At 35.1% G+C, this 13,216-nt stretch overlaps 1 protein-coding gene across 8 annotated transcripts in view; it reads right to left on the reverse strand.

The window, feature by feature from the left end:
* Positions 1-13,216, reverse strand: part of LOC138373898 (chromodomain-helicase-DNA-binding protein 9) — a 231,781-nt gene that overhangs the window by 41,307 nt on the left and 177,258 nt on the right. For all 8 annotated transcript variants that reach the window (XM_069456533.1, XM_069456532.1, XM_069456535.1 and 5 more), the window contains 4 exons: positions 11,660-11,856; positions 11,020-11,219; positions 5,993-6,152; positions 5,476-5,565 (listed from right to left, as the gene is read on the reverse strand). In XM_069456533.1, the coding sequence (XP_069312634.1) occupies positions 5,476-5,565; positions 5,993-6,152; positions 11,020-11,219; positions 11,660-11,856 (647 nt within the window). The remainder of the gene's footprint in view (positions 1-5,475; positions 5,566-5,992; positions 6,153-11,019; positions 11,220-11,659; positions 11,857-13,216) is intronic.

A 13,216-nucleotide genomic window follows, 5' to 3' on the forward strand; every position in this document is an offset into this window, starting at 1 on the left:
TTATCTAGTTGTTAAAGCACTGTGGCTTTTAGGAAAAAGAGGTTAGGATTTTATTTCATTAATTTAAAAAAATTTCCATAATTATCAGCAATTAAAATTATAAAATTGCACAATTACAACAAAGATATCATAGAATGAACTAATATTGTTAAGCTTAACAGAAGAAGTTCCAACAACGTTTACTACATAATTCTCTTAAAGACTTTTATTCTTTCCACTGATTTGCTTTACTTATAGACAAAGGATTCTATTGGAAAGCAGAGACTTAGGTCACCCAACAACTTGGCAAAAATCATCTGGTTCAGATATTTCATTATGCATATGATGAGAGTAAGGCCCTAAAAGGGTAAATGAAAAGCTTTAGGCTGCAAAACCAGCAATGCCTCCTCTAGACTACCACTGCTAAGAAAATCACACTGAAAATGGCAAAGTTCGATTCATAATCTGATTAAAAGACTCAAGTGCTATTATTGTGCTGTATATAAATAATACTGTGCCATAAAATAACAACATAATGGAGTACTAAAGACTAAAATAACAAATCCATAATGCTTTGGTAATTTGGCTGTTCGTATGAGTAAGAAATAACTACAGCACTGGCAATTTTGCAAACATAATACTCTTTTTCTTTGCTCATCACTTGAAACTATTTTCCCAGAAATCTTTTGCAAGTAATATCTCTAAAGAGATAAAGATGTTATGTATAGAAGGAGTGAAATATTCACTTTTTACCATAGTGATTTAAGCCATTGTCTCCTTTAGCCTAGCATATAGTTAATGTCTGATAATCATTACCAAGTAAGTATCATTCACTTATATATATATTTACATTTTCTTATATTCAACAATGAAGAGGCAGAGACTGGATAGGGTAAATTACTGCAGAAAATCAAATACTACAGTTGAGAATTTCCCTACTTGATATGAATGAATTATGATTTTCAAAGAATCATACATAGTAAAAAAATTATACAAAGCAATACTAATTAGAATCTCATCTCTTTGTCTTGGTACCATAATTTCACAAATTAATTAACAAAGATCTATAGATTTGAAGAAACTGGGAATTTCCTATTTAAGTTATGTGGCAAAAGTTTATTTATAATTTGGTTGTCTTTGGAAACTCAAGATAAATTTTCATATAAAAATCAACTGATAAATGATCATCAACATGTTTCTAGACTAGGCCAAGAATCCAATATTTAACCACTAATATGGTTGAGATAGAACACACTGGCAATAAAAAAAAATTATAAGATTTATAAAGTAAATAAAAAATGAATAAGAATTCACTTTTTATTTTTCACAAATGTTTTGCTAGAAGAAAAAGTTTTTAACCCAAGGACTCTGAGGATGTGGATGAAGAGATCTTTCTTTAGATTCTAAAGTAATTCGTAAGCACTTTAAATGAACACCTACCTTATTTTATCTAATTCTGCTTTAACACAACAGCATCACAATTGACATATTTTTAAGCTTAGTGCAGAAAAACAGAAAAAGGAAGAACGATTTTCTGTGATACGGCAAAGTTGGACAAGAGAGATGAAGAGAAATACAGTTAAAGGAAATATTTTTGAATGAATTCCTAACTAGAACTAAACAAACCATTAGCACTGAAAGATAATAAAAAGAGGAAAGAAGATTGGAGATAGAATCCCAGAGGGGGGAAAAAAGTGGGTCAGATAGTTCCCTCTGCCAACCACCAGGTGGCACTCAAAGTTCAAAACATTGTGATTATCATCTGAGGCAGTCAGTTTTCCTGCTAAGAGGAAAGGCAGTAAGTACATAACTCATGGTTCAAGTGTAAGTGCCATGTGCACTTAAGGTGTCTGTGAACTGCTAGGGAAAAGGATATAATAAGGTGGATGTGTACCTGTTGTTGATTTCTGTTTTAAAGACTTAGTTCATGTGCCATCTCCTGCATGAAGCCTCCTTTGACTTCCCCAGACTAGAACATTCGTTCAAAAGATACGTAAACAGCACTCGCTATGTGCCAATAATTGCAATAATAAATTAAGACAGACATGCCCCTGCCTTTATAAAGAGGTACCTGCAATAATATGTGATGGGTGCCGTGACAGTGTATCTGTATGTACCTAACCCAGACTTGAGAGGTCGCTAAAGTCTGAGTCAATGTCAGCTGAGAAAGAAGGAGAAGTGGACAAGGGGGGGAAGGGGAAAGAAAATATTCCAGCAAGAATTCAAAGAACTGAAGGCGAGACTAATTAATTAATCACAGCACATTTGTGAAATACGGATCTTAAGTTCATACAAAGGCGAGGGACGGAGATAGGGATTTGGAAAATATCAACATACAGACAAAAATTGAAGCCACAGAGATGAGAACGTGCAAGAGTAAGTGACAAGAAAGGGCCCATGTGAATACTCTTTAACATTTAAGAGAGATGGAAAAGGAGCCTAAAAATCAGCAAGCAGAAAGCTAAATAGAAAAACCAGAGGAGAATGGTATCACAGCAGCATTTTAAAAGAAGGACTTGGTCAGCAAAGGTAAAGTGAGTAAACATGATGGTACAGCCGTCATCTCTAGAGTGGGTGGTCGAGTGAGGAGACAGAAGCTGCACTGTAGTGCAGTAAACAGAGAACGGGAGGGAAGATAAAGAAGACAAATACAGACACTTCTAAAGTCAGTCTGCCTGTGAAATGAAGGAGAGTAATAACATGGTAGTTTGAGGGGACACTGGGGCCACAAGTGTCAAGTGTCCGTGTGAGTGTGTACGCTAAGACGAGGGAGGTGCAAACATGTTAAAATCCAAACGAGAAGCCAGAAGGGAGAGATTAATGACAGAGGAAAGGAGGGATAACCCACCAAGGGCAGTCCCTGGGAAATCATACGAGCAGGTCAGATCCAGTCAGGCCAAGGGAAAGGACTCAAGGAGTCAACAAGTATTTACTGAGTGCTCCATATGTCCCCTATTCTAGGTGCTGAGAATACAATGATCAGTAAGGCAGGTGGTATGCTTAACTTCAAGCAGCTTAACTTGTGGTGGAAGGAGAAAGATGATACAAAAGTAATTTTTAAATAGCACTCAGCATTATGAATGAGATAAAATAAGGGTAAGTAGCAGTGAGTGACTGGTGGGCTACTTAAGATGGGGTGGGCAGGGAAGGCCTATCTGAGAAGGAAAGACTTGAGTTGGGACCTGAATGATTTGAAGGGGCAGATGTGTGGAAGATCTGGGGAAAGAATATTCAGACCAGGAGGAACAGTATAGACTGAGCTTGACATGTTGGAGAAATAAAAATACCAGTGTGGCAGGGGCATGGCAGGTGAGGGACAGAGTGTAAGAAGAGGTCACAGACTTAGGTAGGGCCTTGTAGGCCACAGGGAATTTGGATTTTATGCTAACAGAAATGAGAAGCATCTGGAGAGCTTTAAGAAGAGGAATACCATCACCTGATTTTTACTTTAGAAAGATGATGCTGGCTGCTGTATGAGGGGCTGGCTGCTGTATGAGGGACAGGCTGCAGAGAGGCACAACTGGAGGCAACGAGACTCAATTAGGAGGCCACTGCAAAAGTCTGACCGTGAGATCATGGTGGCTTGGACTAGGGATTCGGCAGAGGAGATATATATATATATTAAGGGAGTTTCTTTTCCTTTCTTTGTTAAGTGAATGACATTAAGGCATGTATGTCTGTCTGTCAGAAGAATGATCCAATAAAGAGGGAGAAGAAATGATCCAAGAAAGGAAAGTGATTACTATAAAAGCCCTTAAAGGTAAGAAGAGACAAGCTCCACGGCATCAGGTTTGCCTTAGGAGGAGGGACATTTCTATTACATCCTGAAGAAAGGATTAGGTGACATATTTGCAAGTAGAACTGAAGGCAGCTTGTTTGATTGTGTTTATTTTTTCCCAGGAAATATGTAGCAAGGTCATTATTGGAGAGTGGTGACAGGGTAGAAAGACGGTTTGAGGAAAGAGGTACCAAATGGTCCTCTTAAAGAGCAGGAAAATGAATTTACTAGCCACAGTAGTTGAGCAGTCTATGCTTAATCTCATTTGAGATCAATGCTCATAAATTTGAAGTGAGTCCATTCAGCATAGCTTGATTTTCTCCACAAATGTTCACCTGCTTAGGTACAGGCAAGAAGTGAATGGATATTTGGGTTTAACCTGAGATGGGGTTGTGACAGATATGGAGCACAGAGGGAAAGGCAGGCAGAGGGAGTGAAGGATTCTACTTAGTAAGTAGAGTGCTGCACTATGGAATCCGGGTTAAATAATGAGGAGAGAGGGGGCATGAAAGTGGTGGTGGCTAGTGAGTTAAGTGGTGAGATGTGGGGACATCATGATGAGGTTAGAGAATTTTGAGAATTACTCAAGTGAGTTGGAAGGAAAGAGGTAGTGATCAAAATTCAGACTTGAGAAGTAGAGCTGTTCCTGGTGATGGCAAGACCAAGTGTATGACCAGGTGAGCATGTGGCTGTTGTGGGGAGAAAAAGAAAGATGACTATAGATAAAGGTCAAGGAACTGAGAGACCAGGCTGCTGAACGGTTCATATGTGGATAGAGAAGTCAGTCACCATAAAACTTCTTCCACTGTAATAGGAAGGAGGAAGAAAAGAATGAGCACAGAAAAGTTAAGTTTTAGACCGGTGGCAGGAAGCTGAAGGAATTTCTGCTTGATGGCTTGCTTACACAGAGGGATTATCAGTTGCTGAGAATGGGGGGGTTGAGTAGTGGGTTTAATGTGTACAGAGGGTGAGAGGTTTTCAAAATAGACACTTGTAGAACATAGACACTTATGGAGAATGGAGAAGAAATTTGGGAAAGATTACTTTGTAGTATTAAGAGGCAAGATGAGATCAGAAACAGAAAACTCCTAGTGGCACCTCCCTGGTAACCTATACATACAACAAGGCACTTATTACATTGCGCTGTAGTTTTGTCTGTCTACTTCCTCCTCACTGAGACCATAAACTCCTTAAGGATAAAGGTTGTGTTTTGTATTTGTATTCCTAGTGATTCACAGTGCCTGGTGCCTAGTGGTACTCAAAAAGTGTTTCTGTAGGAAGGAATGAATCAGTTATTAAATTTGTGTCTGCTTTAATGGCATGTAGGTTAGATGTCACTCTTAATATTGCTACTACTACTATTGTTGTTATGTTATGACTTTTAGTGACAGGCAAAAGATGAAAGTAATATAAGAAAGGCAACAAATTGGAAAGGGTTACAAGTTTGATGGATTTTCCTTGTTGCAAATTTCACTGAATAAGGAGCCACCTAATAATATACAATATTCTGATCATATAATTTGTGCCTTATCATGTTACTGAAAAATAAATATATTATTTAAGCTGGGTGGGGTCGTGTGCACCCGTAGTCCCAGCTACCTGGGAGGCAGAGGAAGGAGGATTGCTTGAGCTCAGGATTTTGAGGCCAGCCTGGGGACCACAGCAAGACCATGTCCCTATAAAAATAAATAAATAAATAAATAATTTATTTAATTTACCTTGCATCAACCCCATCAAATACTTTCTGACACTCATTTCCAATGACTTCTTGCTTTAGATAATACAGCATTCTTACACGAAGCAAAACCCTAAAAACAAGGGAAAAGAAATCAAAAGGCACAAAGATATTGATTAAAAAAAAAAATTCATCCATGGGGATAAAATTAGGAAGGAAGTTATATACAGATTTTTCATAATAAAATAATTACTTGATTAAATGAATCTTATTATTACCATATATAAAAAAGGTTTCTCCAAAATCTTCACAATCATTATGACTTCATATTAAAGCAAGATATAATGAGATCACTTGGAAGGCAGTTTTACTATCTCTTGGTAAAAAAACAGTGAGAAAACAGGGACAAAGTTTGCTGAAGGATACTTTATAAAATTAAGATTAGGACTGGAACTAGACCATGCTGTCTCTGTACTCAAAATCAGCATGCTTTAAGATTGTTAATAAATTCAGAAAGGTAAACATTTAAAGAGTTGTGTCCAAAATATCCTACTACCTACTTATTACAGTGGTGTTTTATATGTTTTTTGTAGCCTTCATCTTGAAGTAGCTGCTCAGGATTATATTTTCGAAGCCATTCTGCTTTCTGTATATCAAATGAGCTCGTTTGAGTCTTTACTTTCTTCCCTTTCCGACCCCGGGGTACAGGAGCTGACAGACCTGTTAAAATGAGAAGGACATGTGAAGTCAGGAGCAATTTGTATAAAGATACGTAATTTGAAAGATTTTTTTCAATGAAAGAAATTTCTGGAGACTTTCTGAGGTCTGTACAGGTTATACAGATATCTTTAAAATATTAACAATAATAATACTGACCCAATTACAAGTCAAGATGATGGTTTTACATATATTAAAACAATTTCCCCCAAATACCTAATAATTCTGTATCTCAAATTAAGAGTAATAGTTCTGATTTCTTTTTTGTTTCAAAACAGGTTATATATATTTTTTGAAATAAAAACGGTTTTGGTCTCTTGCTTTTCAAAATTGATTTTACTAATAAGATGGATTAGGTTTTAGCCATTGGGGGTTCCTGTCCAAGAGAGCTGAATTCATTTTATTGTATTTCTCTGAGATTTTTGTTGTGAAATATTTTAAAAATACAAAAAAGTATTGCTACTCTTCATGTTCACATATTCCATATTTGCTCAGTTTTTTATTAAAGGAAATAATATAGTTGGAAGTAGTTCTCTCACATCCAATTTACTTATTCCTTCCCAGAGATCACCACTACCCTAAATTTGTTTTTTCAGTCCATGTATGTTTATATTATTGCTACTTATGTTGGAAAATACTCAGCATTTAGGTGTTCAGACATTACATTATGCATGTAATCCTGCAACTTATTATTCTCAGTATTTTTTTTGAGATTTATCCATACTGATTCACAAGGCTCTACTTCATCCATTTTAGTTGCTGTGCAATAATTTATTGTATGGCTATACCCTTCGTGTTTTATTAATCTTCCTTGATGTTTGAATTGCTTTACTTGTAATTTTTCACAATTACTAACAATAAGGTTTGACTCCTCCTTCCAATTCTTATATCTCATTTATCTTTTCTTTGCAATATTATACCAGGTAGGTACTCCATTACAATGATAAATAAAAGCACTATGTGGATTTGTTCATTTCTTCTTGTAATTTTGGCAGGATTTTTCGTTTTTTGGGTTTTTTTGGCCTTTGTATTTTGAGACTATTTCATTAGATGCATATACATTCATACGTATTATATTTTCTTTTATGGATTGTTCCTTTTGATTATTAATGTCTTTTTTTAATACCGGTTAATGCATTCCACCTTAAATTCCTTTGTTCTATGTCAATATTACTACAACAGTTCTATTGGTTTAGCATTTGCATGGTATTGTTTTTTGCTAAATCTCTATTTTTAGGATTCTTAATAGGTGTTTAATATCTCTTTGAAGTATAAAAATGCTGATTTTTTCCCCATCTAACAATTTTTATCTTCCAACAGGTGAGGATATACATAGTCTGCTAACATATATTCCTATTTATTTATTTATTTTTTTTACCATTTTATTGTTTTCTATCATTCCCTTCTTCTTCCTGTATTTTACCAGAATGGTAAATAGTTCTGCATTCCAGTCCTTTCCACCCTTGCTGGCTTAGAAACTAAACAGTGTATACTTTAAAATATACATACTTAAATTTTTCTAATAAAATCTATATTCTGCATTTCTAATCTTTCTAACAAGATTTTCTCATATTCATCAATTAATCCTTTTTACTTTTTCATTTCTCTTACATGTTCATTTATAATTTATAGGTTTGTTTTTACATACAAATGTTTTTACAGTACCTTATTCTTCTTTAAAAGTTATAGTATATACGAAGTATCTTTGAAGATATTAACAATAGTTCAAAAAAAGTTCTTTTTCCCTTTTGTAATCCTTGTTTTCTCCAACTTCATTTTTTTTTTGAGACAGAGTCTTGCTCTGTTGCCCGAGCTAGAGTGCCATGGCGTCAGCCTAGCTCACAGCAACCTCAAACTCCTGAGCTCAAGCAGTCCTCCTGCCTCAGCCTCCTGAGTAGCTGGGACTACAGACACGTGCCGCCATGCCCGGCTAATTTTTTCTCTATATATTTTTAGTTGTCTAGCTAATTTCTTTCTATATTTTTGGTAGAGATGGGGTCTCGCTCTTGTTCAGGCTGGTCTTGAACTCCTGAGCTCAAACGATCCTCCCGCCTCGGCCTCCCAGAGTGCTAGGATTATAGGCGTGAGGCACTGAGCCCCCGGCCTCTCCAACTTCATTTTAATGGTTTGTTTTTAGTCCCTTTCATGTTCGAGACTTGCCTTGAATGTCTGATAATCCTTGGCTATGTTTGCTTATATTTAAGTATAACAGACTAAAAAGGTGATAGGTAGTCTGGGTGAAGCTTAATGACTACGGGGTCACTGAAAGGTAATTGGCTGGGTTTTTTTCATTTTTTCTGTCATTATCTTTAGGTTTGGAGCTGGTCAGATTCACCAAAGTCAACTTTTTAGTTTTTTTCCTTTATTGTCTTATCAGCCAGTATGTGTACATTCATTTAATCCTCCTTTAGTAGCTCCACTTCTCAACTACCAATGCAACTCAAGAGTTCCTCTATTTTGCTCTGCAGAGAACAAGAGTTGATGAGGGTGTATTTAGGGATCTGACACCTTTTAAATAGCTTTGAATTAATGCCCTATCCTTTCACATCCACTTCCAGAGAGGATCCTGATGTCACAAATTCCCGAGACTTTTGGGAAATTTGTAAAGACCAGTCTGGTTTTTGCCTTTTCCCACTGCTGACCTAAGATTCAGCTCTCTCAAGTTAGCTAAGTCAGTTATCACTGATATTTGCTTCTAGCTTCCAAAATTTTTGTTGCAATTTCCTCTCCCATTCTCCGTGTTTTTGAGAGTTTATGCCTCTTTAAAAATTATGGAACATAAGCACATACAAAAGTAGATGGAATAGTAAGATGGATCCCCATGTCCCCTTCAGTAATTATCAACTCATGGCCAACTATGTTTACCCCCCCAACCTTTCATGTTATTTTGATGTAAACCTACAATATTAGTCATTTCATTCATAAATATCTGAATTACCTTTTAGTGCTATCTAAAAGATATGGCCTCAGTGAAAAAAAAAAAACAAAAAACTACAATATCATTATCAGCCCTAAGGAATGCAATAATAATCTCCTAAATGTCAATATTCAAAATTCCAGTTACCTAATGAAGATAATATAAAGTTTCTCGTGGGTTGTTTGTTTCAATCAGGATCAAAATAAAGCCCGTACCCTGCAACTCCTGGCATCTACCCACTAGAGATTAGTAACGTGCTCAAAGTTGTGACAGTTTGCAGTGGGGTGTGATCAGAGTTGGGATTGAGAACCATTGTTTTTTACATACTCTCTCCATTCACTACCACTCTCATAATTTATTTGAAGAAATAAGGTCTTTTGTAGAGTTTATAAGCTTAATGCCTTACTTTTTTCCTCTTTGTAAGTGAGGTTTTAAGGAAGAGTAAATTGTGTTTGTGTGATTGTTCTATCTTTAACCAGAAGTCAGCTCTTCATATTAAGTTCATTTTCTCCTATTAAGATAAACTTCATTGACCAGCCTATAAAATAGGTACTTATTGTTGTTCTCCATCCATCTCAGTAGTTTATTTAGTTCACAGTAATTACCACAATCTGTAATTAATTAATCTACATTCTTACTATGTCTGTCCACTTGGCTAGAATGTAAGGTTTGTGAGCTGAGGGATCTTGCCTATCTTGTTTCTTCCTATCTTTCCAGTACCTTGTACAAGAAGTACATAGCAGGCATTCAAGATACTTTTTGATTAAATAGAACAAAATTGTAACAAATTAAGGGCACAGTAATCTTTTCTTATTTTTGCAGAAAATTCTACTTTTTATTGTATGAAAGAATTTTTCGGTGGCTCGTGCCTATAATCCTAGCACTTTTAGGGGCTGAGGTCACAGGATCACTTGAGGCCAGAAGTTTGAGTAAAGCCTGAGCAACATAGCAAGACTCTGTCTCTACCAAAAAAAAAATAGAAAAATTAGGCAGGTGTAGTGGCAGGCACCTGTAGTCTCAGCTACTTGGGAGGCTGAGGCAGGAGGATCACTTGACCCTAGGAGTATGAGGCTACAGTGAGCTATGATCACACCACTGCACTCCAGCCTGGACAATACAGTGAGACCCTGTCTCAAAAAAAAAAAAAAAAAAAAAAAAAAAAAAAAAAAAAAAAAAAAAAAAAGAATTACTTTACACAGAAAAGAATGTTCTGTTATCAAAGCTATGGAGAAAATAGTACTTGGATAGGATTGTAAAGTGGTATAGCCACTTTGGACAGCAAAGTAAGTATGAAGATGTAAAATGTGTATCAATGTTTCTCAAACTTTAACATGCATACTAATTCCTGAGAATCTGTTAAAATGTAGATTCCAATTCAGTAAGTCTAAGGCCTAAGATTCTGTATTTCTAAGAAGCTCCCAGGAGATGCTGATGTTGTTGATCCACAGATCACATCTTAGGCATTAAAGATGTATATAAGCTATACCTTAATAATTCTTTTTTTATATCTACTTTAGTGAAAGATGCATTCATATGCACAAAGAGGAATGCACATGGATCTTCACTGAAACTTGTTTAATTGTCTAAAGTTGTAAACAACCTAAATGCTCATACTTAAAGCGGATGCTAAATAAAGTATAGAATATCCATACTATGGAATACTAAGCAGAACTTATAAAATGACATAGATCTCTAGGAACACAGACAGAAAGGCCTCTAAGACAGACACACTGTTGGGTCAACAACTTCCAAACTGATACATACTGACTTGACAACAATATGTAAAACGTACCAAACTGATAACACTGGCATTTTCTGAAACTGGAGCTTGAATTGGGGGTGAAGGTTAAGTTTCTTTGATATTACCTGTAATGCTTTAGTATTTCATAGAAGAATATGTTAAGTATTACTTATATAATTAAAAATACATTTAAGAACAAATAATGTTCTTACCTAGGTGATTTTGTAGCTCTCGTGTCTGCCCATCTTCAGTTGGAGTAATGAGATCCCATATGAAACCTTTAATTTTCTCATCTCCTCGGTAGTGAACAAGGCAATATGCTAAGAGGGCTCGGCAAATTATTTCTACATCGTGCTCATTTAGCTGCCTTTTAAAACGGCCATGAGATAGAATCTCTCTCCATCGGCCCCACCTGGTTAAAAAAAAGTATTATTTAAGTTGTAGAGAGAAGAATATAACTCATGAATAAAAGACATGAAAAGCTAGAAAAAAAAATTTATTAATAGAATTTGCTAATGAAGTTATTCCCCACATGTGTAAAATGCAGAGGCATGGTAGAGTCATTTCTAGTATATTTTATTCCGTAATGGATAGTATGAAAACATTATCCAGTTAGTATTACTGAATACGCAAATTTGAAAACAAAGAGGTTGACTTTAGTGATACATTTAGAATTTAAACACTTAAGGCTATCCCAACATTCTGCTATTAAATATGTGTATGGTAAACACAGAAATTCAGGGTACTTTAAACATACATTTTACTGATTCTAGCAAGATAAAAAAAAAACCACGTGAAAACAGTACATATTCTCTGTAATTTTATATACCAAACATCAAAAATAATATTTACCCATAAACTAGCAGGTTTTTCTCGACTCTAAAGCATTCAGTTCTTCCATAGCCATTGGAACGGTCACAGGGTCTCCGGAGTTTGGGCTTTTCATCTCCTTCACTTTCAGCTTCAGATAATTCAGCCAATTCATCTTTCGTGGCACTAAAGGGTCTTGTTTGCTTTCTAATTCTTGGAGTATCAATAACCAAGCTGTTCTATAAAATTTAACAGCTATTACTTAAAGGTTCTTTTATGATTTTGCTTATAACAATGTTCTACATTTTCACCTTTCAAATTGTGCAAACAATAATTACAGAAAGTGAGAAAAAAAGAAATTACTAACAATTTCACCGACCTACGAAATCAACTTAAGATTTCTTATATTCCTTTAAAATTCTTACTACCACATTTGTATAATTTTATGACATTATAGCCATAGGATAAAAAGAATTTGGTATTTTGCATTATTACTAATATAGATGTTATTGTGCTACAATAATCATAAAATATATTGTTAAGCTGAATTTATGCTTCATAATTTTCTTTACTTAATTCATAATTTAGTTTAGATTGTTTTCAATTTTCAAAATAAATAATGCTAAAGTAAATCTTTGTGACATAAGTTTATCCTAAAGATAAATCCAAAAGAAGGGAATACCTAGGAATGGAAATATTGGTCAAAAGTTATGAATATTTTACAATGTTTTCCAAAAGAGTTATACTAATATACAAAAAGCAAGGCAATAAATCTATTCACCTATGTTCAATTCAGTTTAATTCACTCAAAACAACTTAAGTTGACACACTTTTTGCCTTTACTGAGAAACTCCTCTAAGTGAGGCACTGTATTAGGACTGTGGACATAAAGATGGATGGGTAAGACAGTTCCTTTCTAAGGAATCCATAGTCTTGAGGGTCAGACAAATGTGTAAATAAATGTTATCCAGAAGGAAATATTTTATTATACAAGATGGGTACAAAGGAAGTCAAAGAAAAACTTCACAAAACTTGTAGTATTAACTAGAAAGAATTCTTGAAGAATTAGAAGTAGTTTGCCAGGCAGCGAGATGAGAGATAGCATTAGAAGTAGAGGAAGGAGCAAGGGGCCTGAAATGGCATCTGATGTTCAGGAAATGCTTACATCCTAGAGCAGAAGAGGATTAATGGTAGAAGAGAAAGCAGGGACCAGACCATGAAGGTTCTGGTATACCATAATACATACATAGTGCATTGTATTTAAGGGGGCACATGATGTTAATATGTCTTCTTACTGGTTTTTCCACTATAAAGTTACCAGTTTTCCTTTTGTAACTAATAAATATTTTGGAAGATATACTTTGAGAATACATAAATATTCTGTTTCTCCTTAAACTTTCACCCACTAATCTTAGAATTCAGTGAGGGATCTTGTCTGTTACAATTATTACTATGGTGGATTAATGGTGATTTTCTATTTCCCTCATTCCTTCTACATTTATTAAATGGAATTTAATAAATAGAAGAGTTATCCTTTTTTCCCATTTTCCTCTTCCCAGTTTCTTTTAAAAATAGTATTTTTTCTTTTCTTTTTTTTTT

Source organism: Eulemur rufifrons, chromosome 23, assembly GCF_041146395.1.
Source record: "Eulemur rufifrons isolate Redbay chromosome 23, OSU_ERuf_1, whole genome shotgun sequence".
Lineage (NCBI taxonomy): Eukaryota > Metazoa > Chordata > Mammalia > Primates > Lemuridae > Eulemur > Eulemur rufifrons.